The 27,668-nt window shown below is 32.3% G+C and overlaps 1 protein-coding gene and 1 pseudogene across 2 annotated transcripts; both read left to right on the top strand.

Moving 5' to 3' along the window:
* Window positions 1-10,633: 10,633 nt before the first annotated feature.
* Window positions 10,634-13,492, top strand: LOC115964651 (receptor-like protein EIX1). Its single transcript, XM_031083917.1, has one exon. It carries the CDS (start codon window positions 10,634-10,636, stop codon window positions 13,490-13,492), a length of 2,859 nt encoding a protein of 952 aa, XP_030939777.1.
* Window positions 13,493-16,996: 3,504 nt separating this feature from the next.
* Window positions 16,997-27,372, top strand: LOC115965494 (annotated as a pseudogene). Its single transcript, XR_004086068.1, has 18 exons — window positions 16,997-17,394; window positions 18,765-18,950; window positions 19,276-19,365; window positions 19,680-19,873; window positions 19,969-20,053; window positions 20,344-20,510; window positions 21,291-21,479; window positions 21,706-21,819; window positions 22,027-22,149; window positions 22,235-22,364; window positions 22,434-22,532; window positions 23,444-23,500; window positions 25,035-25,081; window positions 25,168-25,311; window positions 25,518-25,695; window positions 25,770-25,855; window positions 26,656-26,734; window positions 27,259-27,372. The product of XR_004086068.1 is annotated as a cycloartenol synthase-like (transcript).
* Window positions 27,373-27,668: the final 296 nt, after the last annotated feature.

Genomic DNA, 27,668 nt, shown 5'->3' with positions numbered 1-27,668 from the left:
AAAGCTAAGACGTACGGTAAAGACGTATATCGTATTTTTCATGTCTACCCTTTTTGCTACTAAAGCAAGGCACAAAGGATCAACTGTTTTGATAATGTTGAATCCATGCTCACTGATTTCTTAAAAGCTAGGAATCTGACACGGGCCCATGGCTATCTAATTTGCTTTCATCACAATTGATAAAGTCATAGTGACACGAATTATAATTTCGGATGACTTGGAAGTACATACTCCCTTATTTACGTTGATACTTAATAGTGACATGAGTTGAACGATGATTTAATTTCTTAAAAATGACCCAATATAGTACCCACTCAATTTAAATTTGAAATATATATATATATATATATATATATAATATTAGGTTCAAGTTATACCTAATATAACTTTAAGTTATATTTATATTCAAACTACACCTTTCAACTACTATAGACAATAAAACATATTGATATTGAAGCATCCTATGCTTTGCCCCCAATTCTAATCGAAATCTAAATTTCAAGGGTGTACATGGGTCGGGTTGGATCGAATTAAGGAGATTTTTTTGACCCAATCCACCATGGTGGATTAAAAAAAATTTAACCCAACCTAACCCATCACGTAAGTCCAATCCAACCCACATGGATCGGGTTGAACCCATGGATTGGATAAAATTTTTTTTTATTACTATTATTATTAAATTGAGAAAAAAAGATATTACATCTGCCACCTGAGTTACAAACAAAATATACATTAATATGTGAACTAATATTCCAACTTAGTTATACATTAATATATGAATTAATATACATTAATATTGGCTTTTATATAGGATAGGAGGAAGAGCTGGTTATTTTAAAAAAAAAATTATTAATTATATAATATAATGAAATATATATTAAATATATGAGTGGGTCGGGTTGGGTTTGGTGGATTTGGAATTTTATGGCCAGAATCCAACCCGACCCGCTATCAAAAAAAATTTTGTAACCCAACCCACTAAGTCCTAAAAACCGACCCAACCCGACAGGTTGGGTTGAATCCGATCAGTTTTGACAGGTTGGCTGCACACCCCTACTAAATTTTACTACTTTTCTTTCTTCTTTGATTTTTGTATTATAGTTTCTATTTGATGATATTGTAAATACTAAAAGCAGCGCTTTTGAGAACATGAAAACCATACCTTTATGACTGCTCTCATGTGGGTGGAAGTACTGGAAGTTTCCTCCAACTTTTCCTCGCTTCCGTTCCTTTTTTTTTTTGCTGAATCAAATTTGTTTTGCATATATAAATGATTAAATTCTAAGGAAAAAAGTAAGTCATCCTATTCAAATGCATTTTTGGTTATTATCAATTGCAACTTTAAACTTAACCGAAATGCCTAATAAACATGTCCTGTAACATGTAAGAGGAAACTGTTAATTAGAAGAAAAAAAAAATATATATATATATATATATATATCTTATGAAATGGTTTTATAAAACGCTTTCCACACATTTTGTGAAAAAGGTAGTCTTATGAGATATAATCAAATCATCTATCATGGCGGTATCTATCATGTACGTTGCAAATGGAAAGGTCGGAGAAGATAGGCCGAGGAGGAGTATCTACTCGAATAAACAAAATACAGATCAAATGTATATCCTATCGTTCAAGGTGAGCTTCCAGGAAATTTCACTAGTAAGGACGTGCTTTATGAACGTATAGGAAGGATGGAAGCTCAGAAATATCTAAGGAAAGGCTGCTGCCACCGCATTAAATGCTCTGCAACTAACTTTCTGGTTGCATTAATGTGGAGAAGACCTTTGAACAATGCTATCTTGGCAACCCCAACTCATAAAGGACCTAAGAGGGTGTCCGATGGGACAAGCACTCAAATAGTGGCTTAGATGAGCAACAAGTGTAGGATCAAGATTGTTTAAAGGGAGCTATATAATGTAAGAGAACCTCCATGGAGAAGGGTGAGAGGGAGAAATCCAGAAAGAAACATGGTAGCCATCTAGAGCTGACTTTGTAATCACACTTGAAAGAAATATATATATATATATATAAGGATTTATCTCCTCGGACTGTGCCGAGGACGATTTTCTTTAATTTAGATTAGTTTATCTTCCTTTTCCTGTCTTCTAAATCCATTATATTAGTTGTCCAACTCGTTACAACCTAATTTTTCAACCCACTCTCTACAAATATATTGTTTTGGGCTTGAGTCTATCTATCTTTTGGGCTTGGGCCCCTCCAAACAGGTCCTTACAGCATACATTTCAAAGTACAAAATATACAATTCAGCATAAAATTAAAGATGTAAAAGTGCAAAGAACTAAAATTTTGTACAAGTTCAGGTTTGGATCAATCTATTTTGTCAGAAACCTATACCCGTATTTTTTTTCTCTCTCAGGTTCGAGCAAGTTATTGACTCTGCATCCAATTTTTCCAAGTCAATCAGCATTTTATATCCAATCCCTTTAGACACAATGAAGGAGGCAAGGGCCACATAGTCCCTTGCGTCCAACAACCAACCTAAAATGGGCTATAGTTTCAATTCCACCAATGTATATTACACACACACCGCATGTTACACAGACCTTACACACAACTTGGTTGTGTTACACGAGTCATTTTTGCACAGAAATTGATTTCCAACTTCGAAGTGTGTGTATGGGGATGTGTAATAGGCATGTCAAAGAGACATTTCGCATGGTATAAACTAGAACTGTCCCAAATTAAATAGCACCACTCATTACTGTCTCTCTCTTCCTTTCTTTCTTTCACCCAAAAAAAAAGTATATATAGGGTCCGTTTGGATTGAGCTTATTGTTGCTGAAACTGAAAACTGAAAACACTGTAGCAAAATAATTTTTAAATGTGTAAATAATACCATGGGACCCATTTTTAATATTTTTTAATGTGTGAATAGTGTCAGCACAGTATGTGAACAGTGTATTTACTGTTTATAACAGTAAAATTTGTCCCCCCAAAGTCAACAAATGCAGGCCAAAAAAAAGAAAAAAGGAGAAAACGTGACACTGGAAACGTGGACGCAGGATTCATCTGAATCCAAACGCCCTTATAGTGTGTGTTTGGATCCATTGAGAAGTTGCTGTGTTTACGTTTACGTTTCAGCCCTTTTTTTTTTTTTTTTAATGCTAAAACGCTACTGTTCATCACTGTTATGAACAGTAACCGCAACTTTTTACTGTGAACAGTGTACATGTGTACTGTTTACGGATCCACAAATTACACTTTTCAGCAACTTTTTCATTAATAATGGATCCTACGATACTATTCACACATTTAAAAATTATTTTGCTACAGTATTTTCAGTTTTCAGTTTCAGCAAAATAAGTTCTATCTAAACAGACCCATAAAAAGAATAAAAAATAAAATGAAGTAAAGCATAGTGACTATGGGGCCTTTTCTGGCTCCGCACAACACGGCAACAGTTGTTTTGCGTCTTCTTAGGGCGCTAGATTTGATCCAGAAAATCAAAACCCAATCCTCACGTCGACAATTGAGTTGAAAAGTATGTCCGTTTGGTAAAATTTAGGACCCGTTTGGTAAGAGATTTCTAGTAATGTTATTTGTATTTTTTGAAAATACGTATGGGTGAAAAAGTGTATGAAAATACGTGTAATATTTTTTAAACACTGAAAACCAACAATAACAAACGGGCCCTTAGTCTCTGTCTTAGGTTCTTTTACCTAGCATTTGTTGGACAATAAAACTTTCAAGTCCACTTTTTTACATTTACTCTTTTATATCTATTTTTACTTTTAAGGTTGTGTTTGGTATTGGTTTAAAAAGTCAGTTTTTTTTTTACTATTAGCTTATTTTTGCTACTATTTATAAGTCTCATTAGACTTTATTGATACTATTCGTTAGTTGCACTGTACTATTTTAACTACTTTTTAGTTTTATCTACCATATCTTTAGTAAAATGTTTTCAGTTTTGACTAAATAAGCTATTCCTAAAGGACTATAAATATGCAAATGTTTTAATTGTGGATATCTGTATAAAATAGTTTAGGTAAACAAGTATGGGAGGAAATTTTCTCATATTTTTTAGATTTGAATTCGCATGAATTAATAAAAAGATAATAAAATATTTTTTATCAATAAATAGGTTCGTTTGGATTGAACTTATTGTTGCTAAAACTGAAAACTGAAAACTGAAAACACTGTAGCAAAATAATTTTTAAATGTGTGAATAATATCATAAGACCTATTTTTAATATTTTTTTAGTATATAAACAGTACTGTAAACGGTACTGTGAACAGTAATAAACAGTATATGAACAATAATTTTTGTCCTGTACAGTAAATCTAGGTGAGAATACTGTTTACGTACAAGGAAAAAAAAAAAAAAAAGTGCAAAACGTGAGGCACAAAGTTCTTTCTGCACAAACTTTAATTTTAATTTCAGTCTGTTTGAACTGTGTTCAATGTAAAGTCAAGTCTTTGGCAGAGGACTTGGAAAGTTTATGCAACTGAAAAAGTTGGCAACAACTACAATCGCTTGCAGTAAAGAGAACAAAACTTTTTTTTTTTTTAAGAGTGAGAACAAAACTATTTGATACGGACAACTCTAATTACTGTAGAGCTGATTGGTAGGCATGCTAAAATAAAATAAAATTAATGTTTAAACACTAAAAATTATGACCCAAAAAGAATATTATCACATGAAATTATTTGTCAAGCATGTTAGAGAATCTATCTCTATCATTTTGACTGTTAGTTAGAATTGAGTTTAGTTTATGTCTTTAATTAGGGGAAAGAATTAGAGATTTTGCAACCAAAAAAAAAAAATTCCAATAAAAAATAAATTCAATTTTAACTTTAAGTCACATTTATAGAAAATAAAAAAAATCAAAATATTAATTACTTTTTTTAAAATAAAAACTTTTCTAAATAAATTTTTAACAAAAGGCCATAGTTAATATTTTTCCCCCAAAAAAAAAGTACTTTAATTAGATAACAATAGTGAGTCAATTGAAGATCACATTGCCACAAAACGTGAAATCTGCTGCATTGGGCTGGTGAGGTGCTGTCAGGCTTTAAGAGGAGACTTTTGTGTTTTGTTCGTGAGAAAACCGTCTCATGCTAGATTTTTTTCACACTACAGAGGGACCCTCATTGTCTTTGGGGAAATGACAGTGGACGTTGCAACTTTAAAAAAGAAGATTAAGCACATTCACATCCAAGTTGCTCCTCAATTGATTTTCAAGATGTTCAGGGACTAGCAAATATGGCGACAATTAGTTTTACAAAACTCTCCTAGTAAAAAATAAATAAATAATCCAAAATGGTAGGTGACAATTATAAAGACCCTTTTGCTTTCATGTAATCTTATTAAACCTACACAAATTTCAGATTCAGCAGAATTTAAAGTAACTTCTAACACCCATGTTGTTGGATTATTATTGTCTTTAATAACAGGCATCCTGGGAGGGAAATTATTGTGTACTTCCGAAATATCATAAATGCATACTTCCTCCTCTTACATAAATAGTAGGTCCTACTAATTAAATTCATGATAGGACCTACCATTTATGTGAGAGAGGAGAATACGTATTTATTGTACTCCGAGAATACCTAATAATTTTCCCCCTAGAATACTCTACAACAATTTTTTAGTGAATTCGGGTGTGTAAAGATAGATACTTAATTATTCTTCATTTATAGCGATTAATATAAGATTATATATAAACCTTTTTAGCATATGATTTTTCATTAATGCATCGTACAAGTTGGTCATGAAATTCTGTGTTCGAAATCACTAGATAAAAACATAGACTATTTTTAAAGGATTTTTCTTTTTAATACCTGATGTGTATTGACAAGAAGACTATATACACCTAGAAAATAGTCAGGTATTCAAATATTTTTATTAATGTCGTTAAACACGAGAAAAAAAATTGTAAGAAAATTCGAGAGTTGCTATTTAATTCCCTTGTCAATTGATGGGATAAGATCTGATTTTCACTATCATTTTTAAACGCAACAACTGCGAAGGTTGCTTAGCATGATTCACGTAGTCCAGCTGGTCGCCTTTCTTGAGTTGAATGATAGGAACTTTGCAATCCTCTCTGTTGAGTGATTGGCCAAAACTAAAGCAACATGATTGATTTGATGGGCAATGAAAGGTAATAAAGGAATAGTAAAAGGGGAAATGAAGACTCTCTAATTGAAGAGAGGAAGAAACGTGGTTATGCAAAAGTGTTTCGGATGAGAGAAAGAGATAGAACTATAGACAACAAAAACAGAGATGATCACGTGGGCTTGGCCATTGCCTACCACTTTTGCTTTATCTCACTATTGCCATGGCGGCAATCTAAAGTCTCTTTTTAAGATAGAATCTGAAATCATTAAACATGATAAGAGCGACTTATTGTTTTCAAGTCCAAAAATAGACATGGCAAACGAGCTTCTTTTTTTAAGAAGGAATCTGAAGTCATCAAACGAGCATCTTTTTTTTAAGAAGGAATATGAAGTCATCAAAATAGACATGGCAAAGGGGGAAAAATTCTGGTGCCACACTCAAAATTATAATTTTATCCACAACTCTTCCATGTGATGAGTTGTGGTTGGTGGAGGGATGATGGTGGGTTCATGTGAGGACACCCCTTCACCAACCACAACTCACCACATGGGTGAATTGTGGACAAAATTGTGATTTTGGGTGTAGCACCAGAATTGCTCACAAACAAGAGTCTTCTTTTAAGAAGGAATTTGAAGTCATCAAAGATAGACATGGCAAACGAGCGGGCTAGGTCAGGTCAATTGGGTTATGGATTAAATAGGTTACGAGTCAAAAACAGGTCATTTTAAACAGGTTAAAAAAGGGTTTAGGTCAATTGAGTTGTGAGTCGAGTCAGGTCAAGTCGGGTTAACCCGTATTTTTCACTTGAATTTTTTTATAAAGAAAACAACATGAATTTGCCATTTGGAAAGTCATGCAACAAATTACTTGATGTAAAATGCATTACTTTGAATTCATCACTTATATCAAGAATGAATTCATATCAGTTAAACTTATTCAAACTTATTCAATAATTTTAAAATTATACAAATCTCAACATTGCTAACTAAAACTAAATAACACAAAGATAAGTAAAACAAATACACAGTTTTATTTATACACAATATCAACATCCCGAAATATAAAACAAAATTACAAATAATTGATTGGATAAGTCATTTAACAAAGAATAAAAATATATACGAAATTTACAATCTTGAAAATTAATTTTATAATCTATTATCAACTGTGGTTAGCACTTTATTTCAATTTAAGAATATACATTAAAGTTTGACTGTTTACTTATTTATATATGGTCTCTTTTATGAATATCATATCAATGTAAGCAACACACACTCTAGGAAATATCATAATTTATTTTTAAAAGCATTTTTGACATAAATTGTTAAAAAATAGGTCTAAGCATTCATAATTTATGCTAATATGATACTTTGGCTTCACTATTTTCACACTTATGAATGTTTCTCACACATGTCTACAATTTTAAATTTATATTTTTAACTCCACCATAATCAGATTATCTTGACATGTACTTTGCTATTTGATACCTAAAAATCTTTACTCATTATAGAATGTTCAACCATTTATCTTTCAATTCATTTGCATGCAGTTATGTAAATGTCTTAATTGTTTCCTTAAAGCTCACAACAAACAATTAAACCAATATTTTCTTAATTTTATTATTTTTTTACCAAAAAAAAATTAAAAATGGTTTCTATCATAGGTCGGGTCGCGAGTTGGGTTGGGTTGACTTGCTAAAATCACGGGTCAAGTCACGGTTCAACTTGCTTTTGCCTCGGGACAAAAAAATCGGGTTTAGGTCGTGTCAAAAAATTCTGACCCGTTTTGCCATGTCTAATCAAAGATGATAAGAGCAAATTATTGATTTTAAGGCCAAAAGGTTTCACTCCAAATAGATTTGGAGTTATTTTGCTATAATTTATTATGTGACGATTAAAAATATTATATTCGTGTGTAGTTTTAGTTAGATAATTTCTTATTTAAATAATACATATAAATAGTTTTATAAATCATCAAGTAATGAGTTGCAAAAGATAATTCCTGTTAGGGTTTAAGACCCCAGTTATCTCATATTTAATCAACTTTTAATCAAATAATAAATTAGATTATGCAAAAGATCTAAATCAAATAAACATCACAAAGATATAAATCACATGAACACCAAGAATGATGACTCACGAAAACTTTTGAAACTATGGTTTCAAAGTACAAAAACCTAGAGATGATTTAACATAAACAATCCTCAAGGCAATATTTCACTAATAGAATCGAAGTTTATACAATAGATTTAACTCTAAATCTACTGTTACCTCATGTAGTACTTACTAATGTGACCACATATAACTCCAAATCCACAAACTTTTTTACTATGAAACTATTGCACACAAACTCCCATATTTGTGACTCTAAGATCTCCACTCAAAGATTTGGATCAACAACACAAAATTTTCACTTTGTGACTTTGACATCTCCACTCAAAGATTTAGATCAGCAAATATGATTAGCTAAATGCAACAACTTTGCTTTATGTTTGCACAAGGTCTCCGGTTGTAGCTCCAAAAGGGTATGAAAATTTTCTACATTTGTGTGCATAATACTGCCCTCTTGAATATGGAAAAACATGCTCTAGGTTTTATATTTATATATACTTAAGATCCATTAAAATTCTAGATCAAATGGCTGAGAAGAAAACCAGATCTGCAATTTGCATGACTCTCAATAGGTCAAGATGTGCATCTCAATCAGTCGAGATAAGTGAAACTTATTTGCACTTCAATTTTTCTGATTTCTTGAGTCTTCACTATGCTGAACTTCATTTGTCTTTTTTAATTGAATATTTCTAGACTAAACAACTAAACAAACTAAATTCTAATAGTTACAATTTGTTCATGGTTGCTGTAAAGTTGTTAAGTTACAACTATTTTATATTGGTTTTAATTCCATGTCAAATTTGATTGTAATTTCTTCAATCATATTTCCCTGTACTATGGGAAATTACACTTGTTACTGTACACATAATCCCTAATAAAAAGAACATCAAGTTTACCTGGTTACTAAGAGCATGGTGGCTTTGTAGCTTTTTATTGTCCATTAATTATCTACACAGCTTTTGATACCCATTTCAGAGTTATAAACCTTGGCAAACTTGGAGTATGAGATTAATTATGCAGACTTCCTTGGCTTGCTTGCTTCTACATGCCTCTTGGTCAGTTCAATCCTAGCTTTTAAACTTCAAACATGGTACAGTGAATTCCTTCAAAGGTTAGGGAAAAAATATTTAAAAGTTAGGTTTTAATTTTTACAAAACATAGCTTTTAGATCTTCTTTTCTCTTGATTTTTTAGTTTTTTTATATGGCATAAAAGGGTAGCAAAAATACAAATTTACCCATGTTTTTAACAAATGTGGATAACTAGAGATAAACAAAGCTTACCTTAGGTGGGTAAAGTACCAATTTTTAAATCATAGGTATGCAAAGTGTTTTTCAAGCAAACCATGGAGTAAAGTATAATTTGCCCAAGTTTTTATGAAAACTGAATCTTGTGATAATTCATTTATTTGTTGCAACAAAGAAGGTTGCCATTAATGAACCACCAGGGTGTTGAGATCATTGGCAGCCTATGGCCTCTAATGTCAATGATGTGGGATTTGGTTTGCCTCCGGTATTTTTTTAACTGGATAAGTCCTTTTGTTTTAAATATACAATAGCCAATAGTAATTGGTTTTAATATTCATATTTTATTTAGTTAGTGGATGATGTGACAGTTTTTTATTAAAATAAAATGAGAGTCCAGTTAAAAAAATATTAGAGGTAAGCCATATCCAATGATGTGATCAATGATGCTGGAACCCTATTTTTTGGGATAATTATTGATCTTTTTTATTCAAATAATTATTGTTCCTTTCAACAGTAATTTATTTACTTTCGGCTGGTGTTGGTTAGGATATTGTAAGCCTTAATTTACAAATATTTTTGTAGTACAACACACACTTTGGTATTTTTCAATGGAGATGTCTAGACTCTAGAGTTTAAATCTCTCCATGAATTTTACTTTCAAATTTAGAAAGAAAAAAAAAATTTGTAATTAAGCCTTAATTTAGTGATTGACATGGAAAAGTGGTTTCTTACGGGCTGTCACTATAATTACAACATGGAATGCATTTATAATTTCATGAGACTGTCCAAATTTTTTGCTAAATTTAACAATAATATTACGAATAATATACATTTTGCCACAGTTGTCTTATATTACAGAGTGTGATTGATTGTCTATCACATCTTATGGATCCACCATTTTTTTCTCTATTATTTATAGTTTATTATGTAAGATAGTTATAGCAAAATGTGTGTGAAAGGGTATGGTACTAGAATTATTATTACAATGCTGACTAATCAATCATAAGCAATTTCCAACAACTTTTGACTTCTTTCTTTTTATTTATTTATTATTTGATAATAATAATTTCTACATAATGCATGTATAAATAATTGTGGCTCAGGGGTTGTAAGATACTCATAACATTGCACCTTTTATGTGTTGAATGCTCTTATTATCTTAATCACATTCTTGATCTTCTACATTCATCCTAATCATGGGTGGAAGTTCCCTCCAACTTCTTCTCACTTTTTTTCTCATTTTGTTGTGCATGAAACCAGCCCTTGGAAATTATTGGGGTGTGGGAGATGCTAACCTCGGCTGCAAAGAGCATGAGAGACGAGCACTTATCAAGATTAAAGAAGACCTTATTGATGATTATGACCATCTTTCTTCCTGGAGTACTAAAGAGGGGAAAGAAGATTGTTGCAAATGGAGAGGGGTTCACTGTAACAACCAAACAGGCCACGTATCCCATCTCAATCTCAGTATCTCAGATGTGGAACCTTTAAGAGGTAAACTAAGTCCTTTGTTGAGTGAGTTGCAATATTTGACTTTTTTGGATGTGAGTTACAATGATTTTAATCATACCCAAATCCCAAAATCCATTGCTTCTCTCTCAAACTTAAGACACCTTGACTTTTATCATGCTAATTTCGGAAGAAATATTCCTTTTCAGCTTGGGAACCTTTCTAGCTTGCAACATCTTGATCTTGGCCGGAATAATTTTAATGAGCCTGAAAACTTAGAGTGGCTCCGTCCACTTTCTTCTTTAAGTTTCCTTTGCATGAGTTCCGTTAACTTGAGCAAAGTTAATAATTGGCTCCACGTAGTGAATCAACTACCTTATTTGACAGTCCTACTCTTGCATGCCTGTAGTCTTCCGAATATTTTTCCTATTCCCCATGTTAATTCTTCTACTTCTCTTGATGTCCTCAATCTCTCTTATAACAATCTCACTTTGTCTTCTTCAGCACTAGAGTGGTTGTTCAACTCCAATATCACTGTTGTCAAACTTTATCTCTTTGATAACCAATTTCAAGGTTTAATTCCTGATGCTTTCAGCAAAATACACTCTCTTGAACTTGTCGATCTCGATGGTAATGAGTTTGAAGGAGGGATACCAAAAAGCTTCAGTGGAATGTGTAATTTGAAAACATTATCTCTATCTAGTAACAATCTTAGTGAACAACTTCTAGGAATTTTTCATAACTTAACTGGGTGTGCAAACCACTCAATAGAGGAATTGTATTTAGATAACAATCACATCATGGGATCATTTCCTGATCTCACAACATTTTCATCATTGAGAGTATTATTGCTTTCTCACAATCGATTAAGTGGGACAATACCTGAAAGTTTGGGAAAACAATCCAATCTAGAGATTTTATATATTGGTGATAATCTATTTAAAGGTGTTATTTCTGAAGCACACTTCTCAAAGCTCACAAAATTGAAGCTGTTTCAAATATATAATAACACACTGGTTGTCAACTTCAGCTCTAATTGGGCTCCACCTTTTCAATTAGAGCAGCTATATTTGGTGTCTTGTCAACTAGCCTCTGGATTACCAAAATGGCTTCAAACTCAAAAAAGTTACTATTGGCTTGATCTTTCTAATTCTACGATTTCAGACACTCTTTCCAATTCATATTGGATCTTCCCAACTCACCTGCACTATATAAATCTGTCTCACAACCAAATCAATGGCCACATTCCCAATTTGGCATTGGAGTCATCCTTTCCCTTCGCCATTGACTTGAATTCAAATAAATTGGAAGGTGAAATACCACCATTTGTATTTAAAGGGTCACATTTGGATCTTTCCAATAATATGTTTTCAAAGCTAGCCTTGTCCTTATGTGAAGCCAATAATAATAGTTTGAAATTTCTAGATCTCTCCAATAATCACTTATCAGGAGAGATTCCTAACTGCTGGATGCATTTTGAAGGACTTAAAATTCTTAAGTTGGCAAACAATCATTTTCATGGAAAAATCCCAAGTTCAGTGGGCTCCTTAATTAAGATTGAAACACTGGATTTAGGCAACAATAATTTTAGTGGGGAACTACCTTCAACCTTGAAAAAGTGTACAAAGTTGATATTTCTTGATCTTCGAAACAATAGCTTGTCAGGACCGATACCGATGTGGTTAGGGAGAAGCCATCCAAATTTAGTTGTGCTTTTCCTTAGGTCCAATCAATTCTACGGAAGAATGCCTTCACATCTATGTCATCTAACACATCTTCAAATTTTGGACCTTGCTTTGAACAGAATCACAGAAAGTATACCAAGATGCCTCAACAACCTTACTTCCCTGACCGATACAAAGAGTCCCAATGTAGCCATTAACCATTCATATGAATTACTATCTTCAAGATATGTTGATCAAACAATTTGGATGTGGAAAGGAAGAGAATACTTTTATAGAAATATTCTTGCACTTGTTAAGGGCATAGATCTCTCAAGCAACAAATTAAGTGAGGTAATTCCAGAAGAAATTGTGATGCTTGATGGATTGATTTCTTTGAATCTCTCAAGGAACTTGTTGACTGGAAAAATCACTTCAGATATTAAGCTGTTACGTTCATTAGAAGTCTTGGATTTGTCTGATAACAAACTTTGTGGTGAAATTCCTTCAACCCTTTCTCTTATTGATGGTTTGAATTCCTTGAACTTGAGAAACAACAATTTGTCAGGAAGAATCCCAACAGGCCCTCAACTCAGTACCTTTAATGCCTCTTCATATGAGGGGAACCCAAATCTTTGTGGATTCCCACTTCCAAAGAATTGTTTGGGTGAAGAAACACCTCAAAATCCAACCGTAAATCCAACCGTGAATGGAAGCAGTGGAGATGCTAGCATGCAAGACGAGAAAGATGGGTTTATAACCCGAGGATTTTATGTTAGTGCAGCCATTGGATTTGTCGTCGGTTTTTGGGGAGTTTTTGGCACATTACTACTAAACAGGTCATGGCGATTATCCTATTTCAAGTTCTTGAATAATATCAGAGATCGACTATACGTGATTGGAGGAGTGACTATGGCCAGATTGCAAAGGCAACTTCAAAGCTAATTGGTAATAATATTTTCTCTATTTTCAGCTGTCATTGTTTGGGCCCATTTCTAGTTTCCATAGTTTGTCAAAAAAAATTTCTAGTTTCCATATCTTTGAAGGCTACCATTGAATTCTACATAAAATTAGTGAAGTAAGCAAATAAAGGAATAAAAGATAAAAAAAAATTTCTCCCAAAAAAAAATGATAAAAAAAAAAATTTACTTACTACTAGTATATTGTGATAAGAAGGGGATTTTGTTTTGGGTCACTAATGCTTTTTTTTTTTTCTTTTTTCTTTTTTTTTGTTAAAGAAGATAGCAACATTCATTAAGAAGAAAATAAAAACAATACATCTTAAGATAATGAAAACTCAATCATATATGAATGTTAGTTATTTTGTTGTTGTTAGTATGTTATTGTTTATTTTAGACCCCCACCCAAAAAAATACCTCGCACGGTAGTTTTGCCCCTGATTTTAATGGGGAAATACAAAAAACCATAACATTCTATATATATAGCACATAATTTTTTACTTTAAAAAATATAAATGATTTTTTTTTTTAACAAAAGAAGAAAATATTCTGATCTAAAAGAAATAATTTGGGGAATTTACAAATAATTATTATACAATGTGCTCCAACTTTTTTTCATTCGATAAAGAAAAGTCATAGTTAATGAAAGCTGTGTGCCTTTTACTATTTGAAAAACCATAGAAGACGACTTATAAGAAAAAATGATTATCTTCTCAAAGCATTCAATATATGTTCCAAAGAGTATCTTATGAGAAAAACTATACATGAAAACTATTGATTCAAAATCAAATCCCCTCCCAAAATTATTAAATTATAAAAAATAAAAAAAATCACAACAGATCACCCTAAGTTCATAAAAGATCATGCTTGCTCAAAAATAAAAAAATAAAATAAAAGATTATGCTAGCGCAACAAATATTGTCATTCTTTTATATTTTCTAAAATTTTATTCTTTCAATATTGGTTATTCGTTAAGCAAGTAGGTTATTTATTTATTTATTTTTGTTTAAAATAAGTTCTACACTAAATTTGTCTTAAAAAAATATTACCCTTCCTCAAACAAATTATTTTCTTTAGTTTGTTTTTATTTTTTTATTTTTTATTTTTAATTTCTGTCCAATTTTATATCGCCATCTTATATATATCATTTTGTTTTCACACCAGGTGTTGCTATATAAGCCTTGGACTCGGAATAAATTTCTTTGGGTGATATCATATATGTAATGTATGGGTGTTTGTGAATGGTATTCAGTATGTGAGTAAGATTTGGTGTGTTTCTCAAAACATTTACAGTGTGATTAGATTTGTGCTTCAATAATTAATATTTGTTGACGTTGATAATTTGATATGTATTTTAATCTCAACAAGCAAAGTGGCTGTAGGGTGTAGACTTGTTTACCCTAAAATAATTAGTTTTGCATGTGCTATGATTATTGACGAAGTAGTAACATTATTTTTTTTTTAAATTGCTTACAAATTACATTAATTAATGATTGACAATTTTATTTTTTATACTATTTTTTTTCCAATTAACAGTTCTGAGAAATAAAGATAAATGAAAGATATTCTGTGAAATTAAAATTATGTAAACTCCCAAAACCTCTCGATGGTGTTCATTAAAATTATTTTCTTAAAAAAAGAAAAGAAAGAAAAAGATAAAACAAAACAGTTAGCATTGGTGTGGTTACTATGGACTTCAATCTGGGTTTTAAATATTGGGCTTAATGTAATGTGAGTTTAGGTTTGGGTATTTTAATTTTGAAGTGGGTTTGAACTTTGGGTTTCTACTATCTAGGCTTGGACTTGGAGCTTACTTGGGCTTTTAACTGTAATTTGGGTTATTTTATGTGATGTTAGAAATGAGGGTTTTTTTTTTTTTTTTTTTAAATAAATTTTTTAATAGAAAGTTTTGTGGCTACCATGTTTGGGTGAGTAGAAATTTGACACAGTTTATGTAGATTGTAGAGTGTCCAATGCCCTTTTCTCTCTATTTAAAATAGAGGCGGTGGATTCTCTTGTGGCTTGAGAACTTTAATTTATAGAATTAAATGATGATTTTAATCTAAAATAAGGCCCGAAATAAAAATTCCCAAACAAAAAATTGGAGAAAACTGTGACAATTGTGTGATTCAAAATTTGACTCTCTTATTTTTTCTTTATAGACAAATTACTTATGGTTATGATTATCAAAAAATGATATTCATTTCTTGATAATTGTAGTTTATTATCATGTAAAAATATTAATATATTTTTTGTTTAGATATTGTTCAAACTTGTCTCAAATATCTTACGTAAAGACAAAATACTTTACCAATTTCTTCTTTTTATCCACGTCTTATCCACACAAAAATCATGAAATAATGAGTCACTACACGTATGTATTCCTCTGAGAAAGGACACGACAAAAACGAAAAACTTTTTTTTTTTTTTTGGGGAAATGAGAAAGGACAACTATATGTATACAAGTTCTGCACATAATTGAAATCTCTCAATATATAATAAATTAATAATATTGTTTTTGAAATTTATTATATTTATAATACTTTTATAATAAATATTATAATATTTTCATAATAAATAATTAATGGTAAATAATTATTAATTTTAATTTAAATTGAAAACTTTAATTATTTTTTTACCTACATTAATAACAACTACAAATATTTTTTTTTAAATAATAAAAGCTACTTTTTAAGAAAAAAGAAAAGGACAACTAGGTATATAAGTTCTGCAGGTAATACAAATCTATGCATATAATAAATATATAATATTTTTATAATAAATAATAAGTGAGAAATTTTTTTTAAAGAAACAGTAAATATAAGTTTTTATTAGTTTTAATTTAAATTATTTTTTTCCTTTTTTGAATTTAGGATTTGTTATAACCTTCTCAAAAAAAAAAAAAATTGTTATACCATTTTTTATATCGTTTTGCGTGCAACTGTTGAAGGGTAAGAAGTGAGGGAAAACAGGCTGTCCTGTCTGGTGTCCACTCTACGGTCTCCATCGTCAACCTCTTCTTTCCCTCTCTCTCTCTCAGTACCCGTTTGTGTGTGTTTGGTTCCTGAGTTTTGCTTTTGCGTTTAACGTTTTGTTTTTTTTTTTTTTTTTTCACGCGTTTTCATTTGGAGTATTGCGGTTACTATTTAATGAAATGTAATCGTAATCGTTAACTTTCTATCCTAAACAGTGTATATATATACTGTTTATGGACCTATAAATTATATTTTTTATCAATTTTTTCATTAAAAATAGGTCTCACGATACTATTTATACATTTAAAAATTATTTTACTACAGTGTTTTAAGTTTTAAATTTTAAATTTCAGCAAAATAAGTTCTATCTAAAGAGAGAGACTGCGTTTTCCACGTTTCACGTTTCTTTCTTCTTCTTTATTTTTTTTATTCCTGCACTTGTTTCGGTTTTTAGAGGCAAAATCTACTGTTTATACATTGCAACGATACTGTTTACGAGATGCACAACTATTTTATTAAATAGATATTAAAAATAGATTCTACAGTATTATCGTAAAAAATTATTATTACGTGTTTTTAGTTTTCAGCGAAAATAAGTTTAATTACGGAAGTTATCTCATTTATATACGGAAAGGCTAAAGCAAATTCAAAGCAACTGTGGAATGTGGAAGCTCAAGACCGGTGCAGAGACAGTGAGAGAACGTAACAATGACGATGAAAGTGGTGGCAGTACTGGGCTGGCAGTGAAACGTGGCTGAGAACTTTGAACGGTTACTTGGGACGTCAAGTTTGGGAGTTCCACCCAGAACTAGGCACCCCAGAAGAACTTCAGCAGATCGAAGATGCTCGACGCGGCTTCTCCGATCGGCGGTTCGAGAAACGCCACAGCTCTGACCTTCTCATGCGCATTCAGGTCTGGTCCCATGTACCCACTATCCTAAATCTGTTCAATTTTCTTTCTTTCTTGTTTGTTTTAGTTCTATGGTGAGTATGGTGAAATGGGTTGTTTTCACTTTTGTTTGTTGACTTATTTGTTAGTGGCATTTCTCAATTTTGTTGAATCTAACGGTTATATGAAGTTTTGGTTATTCTGTTAGGATTTGGATGAATTGGGGTGTTTTTGTATTTATGTATATAGGGATAATTGAGTTGAGATCATGATATGGGGTCTGTGATTACCAAAAAAAGAGTGGGTTTTTTTTTTTTTTTGGGGTTAAGTTTTTTGTTTGTGGCATTTCTCAATTTGATTTGAATCTAATGGTTATATGAAGCTTTAGTTTTCTGTTAGATTTGGATGAACTGGAGTGTGTTTGTATTTATGTATGTGTTGACAATTGAATCGAGATCATGATGTGGTATCTGTGATTATCATATTCTAACCACCAGTTGTGAAGTGGGGTTTTCACATTTTGGATGAAATTTAAAGGCCACTGCTTCCTGGATTTTGCATTGTAGAATTCAAGAGAATACTTCCATTCCAAGCGCAAAAAGTTAAGGAGATAAGGGATCACCTTGTCAATGTTCCTTACCTCCTTGGATAGAATTGTATCAACTTAAGGGCCAAAGTCTCTGGAGTTTTAAGATCCCTTAAGATTGTTCATGGGGGTGGTGGAAAATTCTAAAACTCAAGAGACTTATTCAGGCCTCATCTCAAGTTCCTAGTGGGTCCTGGTACTGAAATCTACTTGTCGTATGACAATTGGCACCCTGAAGGGCCTTTAATCCAGAAATTTGGTCATAGAGTAATTTATGATTCCCACATTAATTGAAGCTAATGGTTGTATATGCTTTTAAATTTCAATTCAGATTTAGATGGATTGGGTGTGTTTGTATGTGTATATACTGAGAAATTGAGAATTGAGGTGGGAGCATATTCTTCTTCTGAGCTCATGGAACATCTTCTGTTTGATAACAATTATAAATCTTTGTTGATTCTGTGATATATTAAGTGGGTCTGTAATCATCAAGAAAAGAAATGTAGACTGTGTATGAAATGATTTCTAGTATTTAAATTTTTTGTTAGTGGCATTTATCAATTTTCTGGAAACTTATGCTTAAGAAAGAATATGCAACTTTACATTTTTTTTAAATCAGAATTTGGATGCACTGGGTATGTTTGTCTTAATGTATATATTGTGAATTAAATTGAGGTCATATTATTCTTAGGCAATTACTTTTTGCTGGGAACATATTGAAATTTGTAATTGACTTGGTTTTTTCTATTTTTCTTTCTGTACTAATTGGTTCACAGTATGTTGCTTTACTTTTTCCTCTCAAATTTAGTTTGCAAAGGAGAATCCATCTTTTTCTACTGTACCACAAATCAAAGTACAAGATACAGAAGAACTCACAAAGGAGGCGGTAACAATCACATTACAAAGGGCCATCAATTTCTACTCAACAATTCAGGCACATGATGGTCACTGGCTGGGGGATTATGGGGGTCCCATGTTTCTAATTCCTGGTTTGGTAAGAATGAAACCTACAAAACAGAATTTTTTCCATAAGAGTGGAGAAAAAGAAGGTGATCCCATATTTTGTGTAGTAAAAGTGGACTAATCTATGTATTGTGGTTGAATTTGAAAGCACACAGTTTCATGTTATAAGATTAGCATGGTTGATTTGAAAATTTGTTGGATTCGCAAAATGAACTGGAAGAGGTCTTGTAAGGCTTAGCAAGGAATTGGGAAAAAAAAACACAGAAGAAAAATGAAGTTCTTTCACTTCTTGAATTTTTCCTCTAAAGTTATCCTAAGCTGACCTGAAGTGTGATCCTTCTTATAAAATGCAATAGGTGATTACTCTTTCAATTACTGGAACACTCAATACCGTCTTATCAAAAGAATATATATGTGAGATCTGCAGATATCTGTACAATCATCAGGCAAGAATATTTTCTTGCAACATAGAAAGTTTTATCTATAATACTCCTTTTCCACTTTGAATATCACTTTTAGTCACACTGTTAATAAAGGGATAATTGCCTTACTAATAATTTATTTTTTTGTCTTCAATTTTGTGGAAACCTTTTTAATGATTTTATTCCTCATACTCTGGTAAATTGCTTATATGATTGATGAAAACGTTATGAATTAAACTCAATAGAGCTTTGTTCTAGACTTCTAATTACTTTGGGTGTGGTAGTATTAATTTGTTGATGAAAAAAAGAACTTGAAATGGTGACTCTTCTAATTGCAGAATAAAGATGGGGTTGGGGTCTACATATTGAGGGCCCAAGCACCATGTTTGGTACTGCACTAAATTATGTTACTTTGAGATTGCTTGGTGAAGGAGCTGAGGATGGATTAGAGGCAATGGAACAAGCACGGAAATGGATCTTGGATCATGGTGGTGCCACTGCAATCACTTCATGGGGGAAAATGTGGCTTTCAGTATGAACTCAGTGTTATTTTTTGTAAGATATTGCCAAAGAAGTTAATACCTTGAAAATATCAACTGACTTGTGGTTGATTTTCTCTGGTTTCAGGTACTTGGAGTGTATGAATGGTCTGGGAATAATCCACTGCCACCAGAAATATGGCTCTTCCCTTACATTCTTCCTTGTCATCCAGGTCTCTATTTGACTGCTCTTTCTTATACCATTAACACAATGTATGTTCAGTTTTGTCAAGGAAAAAGTATCATGTATTGCTTACGATTTAAAAATCTTACTAACATGGTTTAGAAAACATTGGGAAAATGTTATATATCACTTAAAATTTGTTCAATCTGCATATTCTCTGTTAAAATTTGTGAGGAAGAACTTTGATTCATGAGTGTCAACTGAGCAGGGTGCTAATTGCAGTAGAATGGCTTTGTCCTCAGTTTCTTGGTTTTGAATTTCCATGTTTTCTGTTAATAGGAAGGATGTGGTGTCATTGCCGAATGGTGTATTTGCCCATGTCTTATTTATATGGGAAAAGATTTGTCGGTCCTATCACGTCCGCAATCCGATCTTTGAGAAAGGAGCTTTATATGGTTCCCTATCATGAGATAGATTGGAATGAGGCTCGCAATCTTTGTGCGAAGGTAGGTAAAAATTATATTTTTTCTTCGCCTTTAAGTTTTCTACATTTAAATTTTCCACGCTATAATATTTTTTATTCTTTTTTCCAGCTCTTGCTGTTGCCCAGAAAAATAATTCAAATACTAGGTTTCAAAGATACTTCAAAATAGCTGCTGTATCGGATTAATTGATATTGTATAAATAATAATGATTGCGTCAAGATTTAGAATTGTAATAAGATATTAATCAATACTGCAGAGTTTGGTCAGGCTCCCAGAGGGTCAACTTCAAACCCATTTCTGTCCCCAACCCAAATTGTATCATGATTTCCTATTCAAAACCATTATCCATAGTATCAAAAAATGTGGAGTTCATAAACAAAAAAGGTCACATCAATTACAGATATGTATCAAAACCCTATGGTGCCGAGAGTATCATTATTGCTTACTACAATTTGTTAGCTTTTTAGCACTTTCCAACACCATCAAGGTTTTATTTTTATTTTTAATTAAAAAAATAAAATCATATCTCAGGTTTGTTGTCTATTGAATATAAGCTAACTTATTTTTTGGGGCTATGTGAATGTAAGCTAACTATATGACTATTGCTCTTAAGTTTTACTAACATACCCTCTGAATTGGTCTGAAAAAAACAACTGAATTAGACAATGAGCTAATTTGAGTTCATAGATACGTTAATATGCAATAGAACATCTGATTCAAAATAAGATTTAATATGCAACTTCTGTCATGTTTCACTGTCTCTATTGATGCTTGCATGGGTTGCTTTACAAATATTGTTAGGAAGATCTATACTACCCCCATCCACTGGTTCAGGATATCCTCTGGGGATCTCTATACTATGCCTATGAACCTGTTTTTATGTGTTGGCCTGCAAAAAGATTGAGGGAGAAGGCTCTACAAACTGTAATGCAGCATATCCACTATGAAGATGAAAATACTCGGTATATATGCATAGAGCCTGTCAATAAGGTAATTTTTTTAAAGATGTGAGAGAGAACTAGAGAGCAAAGTTTAACACTGGAAAATTTTAATTTGAAGCTATGAGGAAAAATGGTTGATAGTCATTCAAACATAATATCAGTTGAAGAGTTAGATTAATTAGCTTCTTTAGCTCTACACCTTCACTCAAAGGCACTCATTGTGCTTGTTGGTAGTTCCATTGAGCTATTGACCTTGTATTTTGTGGATGATGCAGGTGTTGAATATGCTTTGTTGTTGGGTGGAGGACCCAAACTCAGAGGCATTCAAATTACATCTTCCAAGAATCTTTGATTATTTGTGGATTGCTGAAGATGGCATGAAAATGCAGGTTCAGACATTTACTGTTAAACAGTTTTCTCTCTCTCTCTCTCTCTCTCTCTCAGAGTATTCCCCCCCCCCCCCCCCTTTCTCTGTGGTGGGAAGCCCTTAGTATTTTTTTTAATTGTTCAATGAAGTATATAGAGCCCATGATTGTGTTTCACTACCTCAAATATTGAGAATTGTACATTGTGTGTTTGTATTAATTTTGATGTAGGGTTATAATGGGAGTCAATCATGGGATTCTTCTTTTGCTATTCAAGCAATTATATCAACTAAAATTGCTGAAGAATATGGAGCAACTTTAAGAAAAGCACATGACTACATAAAGGATTCGCAGGTTCTCCTTTGCAGAATTTTTTTATTATTATATCTTAAAATTTTTCTTTTCATATTTTCATGACCAATTGTGGTTTGCTTTGAAGGTCTTAGAAGATTGTCCTGGAGATCTAAATTTTTGGTATCATCATTCATCACATTTCAAAAGGTGCTTGGCCATTCTCAATTGCAGATCATGGATGGCCTATTTCTGATTGCACTGCAGAAGGATTGAAGGTAAAGTTAGAACAAACAGTTCCATACTATATAATGGAAAAAATTTCTGATATCTATTTCTTTGTGCAGGCTGTTTTATTACTATCAACATTCCCATCAGAAACAGTTGGGAAGTCGTTAGATGTGAAGCAGTTATATGATGCTGTAAATGTTCTCCTTTCCTTACAGGTAATTGTTAGATATGTTGCATTTTTAGAAGCTCAAAGTTGGAATCTGACATAGCAAGTTTAAAAAAAAAATGTTAACAGACTGAAAAAAGACATAATAGTTTACTCTCATGATTCTTGTAATTGACTTGTTTAACTCAAGGCTTTGTTCATCTGGGTAGAAGTGACTAGAGTAATTTATAATATGTACATTTCCCTCACTGATGGCAGCTAATTGTGCCTTCAGCTTGGGCTTGCTTATATATTTAAGTATTTAAAGAATATAGGTGTTGGCAGTACTGAACTCTGAACATCCAAGGATTTATCATTGATTCACAAATGATGAAAATATTAACCTGAACGTTTATTGTCTGATTTTCTCTGAAAAATGTAGACATTACTCTGAAGTTCATAATTCTCATACCTCTGGTTGTTCTTTTTTATTCGGATGGATATCTTCTGAAGATAATAGTGGAAGAGGAAAAGAAATTCCTCCAACAAAGGATGTAGTTTGTCTACTCTGTAGTTTTTCTTACACATATCTTAACATCATGAATGCCTTAAAAAGTCTTGGTTGATTGAGTTAGATGATATGCAGAGTATTAAATTTGGTTATAAGCATGTTGGGTTTTTTTTTTTTGTTTTTAATGTTTTATTACTCTTTCCAGAATCATACATCTGAAGTTGTGAAGTAAACATGGAATAGAATGTGGCACTTTGAAGCTTTGAGGTTTTATGTAATTCTTAAAAGAAAGAGTTCTGTATACGAACATTTCTGCATGATATGTGCACCTGACTTTATTGTTCTTCCATTTTGTTGTGATATTTTTTTTGTTTAGTTTGCTTGTCTCTGGTATTGTTAGCAGATTAGTTTTGCAATTCAGTAGCTGGTGAGTTATAAACATTCTAATGGATGTTCTTAGATCACTGCAGAATACTGATGGTGGCTTTGCAACTTATGAATTAACTAGATCCTACCAGTGGTTGGAGGTAACTATTATAACTTCTTAAGGCTTCTTTCTTTTAACTTTTACCTTTAGTTTTAAATAATTCTTCTTACCATGAATTTGCTATGTCTTGAAAGTTTGAATTATTGCCAAGTACCCCCTTATTAAGAGCTTCATGACTAAGCTGGCCCTGTTCTCCCAATGATATTTGAACTCAAATATAATGAATGTTTAGAATTAGCCTTCACTTAGAAAAAAATTATAAATTACTTGTGAATTGTTTTTTCTTGTTTATGTTCTTAGACATATATTATATAACTTAGCCCTAGAATCTTTTGTGACTTTTGGCTGCACCAATATTGTGATTCATACTAATCCATTGGAGGAAAACCATCAGTGTTTGGAATGACACTTTAGAAGCTATTCCACCTTGAATTTCATTGTATGGAAACCCCTTGAATTGAGATGGCTAAAATTCATTCGGGATTTTTAGTTCAGAAAAATAACCTTGATTCACAAACTTTTAAAAAGCTGAATTTTCACTGAGATGAGATACTGGCATCCTAACAGTCTACCAATGATACTTGTTTCCAGAGTAAAAGACTGTCTTACATGTCATGGGACTCAGCTCTTGGCTCCTATGTTAGCTCTGGTTGGTAATCACTGATTGCCCAGATGACTTCCTATATAGATGTGTGTGTTGGTGTGTGTTTTGCGTAGTCTATACTTTCCTACATTGATTGAGAATTATATGACATTGATTAGGGATTGTAGGGAATTGAGGTCAATGAGCGCTCTAATGATACCATATCCCACCATAAGAAATGGTGGAGGGTAATGACATAGGTTTAAAACTCACTGGGTGTTTGTGTAGACTTATCAATCTTAAAAAAAAGGATTGTAGGAAGTTGATATAGAGCAATGGTGTTTCGACCTGGGAAATTTATGATCAATGTGATGATTAACTCTATATAAGTTTCTTTTTTGATTGTTAAGTTTGCATGTGCACTTAAGTGGGTTTTGAAACTATGGCCTTACCCTTTGCCCTTTCTTGTGGGGAATGAGGTGCCTTTTGAGCTAGAGCTCATTGGCAACTCCATATCAATTTCTAATGATTTTATGGTTGTATTTAATTATGATTTGATGAGCTCTTTTTAGATATAGGGAATGTGGTAAAGAAATCATATCAGTTAGTAATTTATCCACACACGGCAGATGTTTCTAACCCTTGAAATTATGGTTGAGTCACACGCATTTTTATAGGGCAGTCAGTTGGAAATTCACTAGAAATTAAAATCTAGCTCTTGGTAATCCATCTTCATGTGTTTTTCCCTCTTCTTTGCCTTTCTTCGGGTTTGAATGGGGGATAAGGAGATGACATGTGAAATGAAGATACTTTACTATGCCAATCTTGCTTTTAAGTGGTGGCTTTGCAACCGTGGTCGAGTTATGTAATCCTAAACTCCATGTTCTTATCTTGTAATTGGCCGTATAGTTCATTTTATCCTATGCTGCAAGTTTATTGGAATGATGCTGAGATTATATTTGCAATGTTTATTGTCTCCATCAATTTTCAGTTAATCAATCCTGCTGAAACCTTTGGTGATATTGTGATTGATTATCCGTAAGATTTCATCACACTTCATTTTGTTATTCTATTTACTTTCATTGAAAAATTCTAATATGATGTTAAATGAAGTGATTAGGTAGATATGTTGAGTGTACGTCAGCAGCAATTCAAGCACTGACATTATTCAAGAAATTATATCCTGAGCATAAGAGGGAAGAAATAGAAAATTGTATTGCTAAAGCTGCAGAGTTCATTGAAAAAATACAAGCTCCAGATGGCTCCTGGTTTGCTTTCACATTACTTTTCTATTTATATTCTGCATATTTGTATGAATGTCTTCGTTATTATCAGTCACTAATTTCTCTCCCACTTTAATTTTGTATCAGTGCCTGAGCTTAACCTAATTAGTCACTTGTATATCTTGGAATTGTTTGAACTTTGAACAGTTATGAAATTACTTGCACCCAATTAATCTAAAATAATTAAATAGGTTTGGATCCTGGGGAGTCTGCTTCACCTATGGTGGGTGGTTTGGGATAAAGGGGTTGGTAGCTGCTGGAAGGACATATAAGAATTGCTCTAGCATCCGAAAAGCATGCAATTATCTGCTGTCCAAAGAGCTTGCTTCAGGTGGTTTGGGAGAAAGTTACCTATCATGTCAGAACAAGGTTGGTACTATATTTAATTCTTATATTCTTCTGTAACTCCCACATGCAGGCCATCTTAATCTTTTCTTGAACAGGTGTATACCAATCTCGAGGACAATAGGCCACATATTGTCAATACCGGATGGGCTATGTTAGCCCTCATCAATGCTGGTCAGGTACATTTGGTGAAGAATCATTTGGAAACTCCTTTCAAATTCATTTTAGCATTTGGTTGATAATATGAATTCGTCTTCCCATCTGTCTAAAGTTCCTCGCAGTAAGGTTATTAAAAATAGAGAATTATCATGCTTGCCTACTTAAGAGTCATGAAGGAAAAGTTTCAACATCATATTGGTAATGAAATATCAATTCCATACATTTCCTGCACTCAATGACATTTGGCCACAGAGAAAATAGCTTCAGATAATCATACATTCCTCGCAATAAGGTTATTAAAACTAGAGAATTACCATGCATGCCTACTTAAGAGTCATGAAGGAAAAGTTTCAACGTCATATTGGTAATGAAATATCAGTTCCATACATAACCTGCACTCAATGACATTTAGCCACAGAGTAAATAGGTTCTGAGAGTGGAAATTCACTTTTGTGAAAACTAATGGGATTTTTGAACAGTAATGTTTAAAAATCCATACATTATATAATTAATACTTTGATACACAGGTAATATTTGTGTTAATTTCACCAATTGTGTCTTGCATGAAAAACACATTCATCACCATATTTCTCATAATTTGAAAATTGAAGTAACTATCAGTTTTGGTTGACCACATTCCCAGTTTCATTTTTAAAAAAAAAAAAAAGTAATAAAAACCAGAAAATAAGGACAGGCAAAAAGAGATCAAGCTGGTTGTATACTTTTTTCTTCCCAACAGAAATTTATATCACCTGCTGTATAATTTTTCTAGTCTGGATATTAATAAATGATTTTTTATTTTTTTTTTCTCTCTTCTGAAAGGCTGAGAGATTCAACACCATTGCATTGTGCAGCAAGGTTATTAATAAATTCTCAAATGGAGAATGGAGATTTTCCACAAGAGGTAAACCTAGGCATTGTTTCTCTATTTTTCTTTCCCATCAAAGCGAAATATTTCCTGAATGTGCAATTGTATTATGTTCTGAGGAAAGGCAGGAACAGACCAACAGTCCATTTCTATGGCTTTAAAAATGCAGTATCCTATTACATAAATTTGACTAAGAAATAAATCACACCAAGATAAAAACATGTAAAACATAGAAGCATTCTTAGCATATTTTTACTAGGGATAGCTGACCCCAAAGTTTTGGTATTGACACTTTGTTGTTGATATTTTTACTAGAGGTGGTTAAATGGATGATATGGAGGTTATAGGTTCTCTAGACCATTAATTTCTTTAGATATCTGGGTTCTTATAGACTAGAAAAGATAAATATTGTAAATCTTTGGCTTGTCTGCTCATGTATTTTAGACCACACAGCATAAGAATCTTTTAAAAACAACTTATTGCACCAGCAATTGCTCAAGAAAGTTATTTATCAATGCCTTATATGTATGTGTTAATAATTTATGCATTTTGTCATACAGGAGATCATGGGAGTTTTCAACAAAAATTGAATGATCAGCTATGCTGCATACCGAAACATTTTTCCTATTTGGGCCCTTGGAGAATATTGTTGTCGAGTATTGCAGGCACCCTAAATGATGTCACTTTTACCTTCTTCCTCTTAGTTTTTTAGTTTTTGTTTTTGTTGTTTGTATTCCATAAATGTCACTTTTGCAGGCACCCTAAAATATTTGTTGTCGAGTATTTTTACTATTGCTTTCAACAGTTTAGTTTTCCTAAAATTTTCTCTCTATGTATATGACCATTAATGAATAAAAATAATCCAAATATTTTAATAATTGTGGACCACTTACATTATTGCCAATTGGACTTAAGTGAGCCCTAGTAAAAGTCCCAATGCTAGCTTAAGGCCCCCATTGCATGAGATAGA

The sequence above is a fragment of the Quercus lobata genome, chromosome 10, assembly GCF_001633185.2.
Source record: "Quercus lobata isolate SW786 chromosome 10, ValleyOak3.0 Primary Assembly, whole genome shotgun sequence".
Lineage (NCBI taxonomy): Eukaryota > Viridiplantae > Streptophyta > Magnoliopsida > Fagales > Fagaceae > Quercus > Quercus lobata.
Note: the sequence above shows the minus strand (reverse complement) of the source record. Positions and strands in the feature narration are given on the sequence as shown.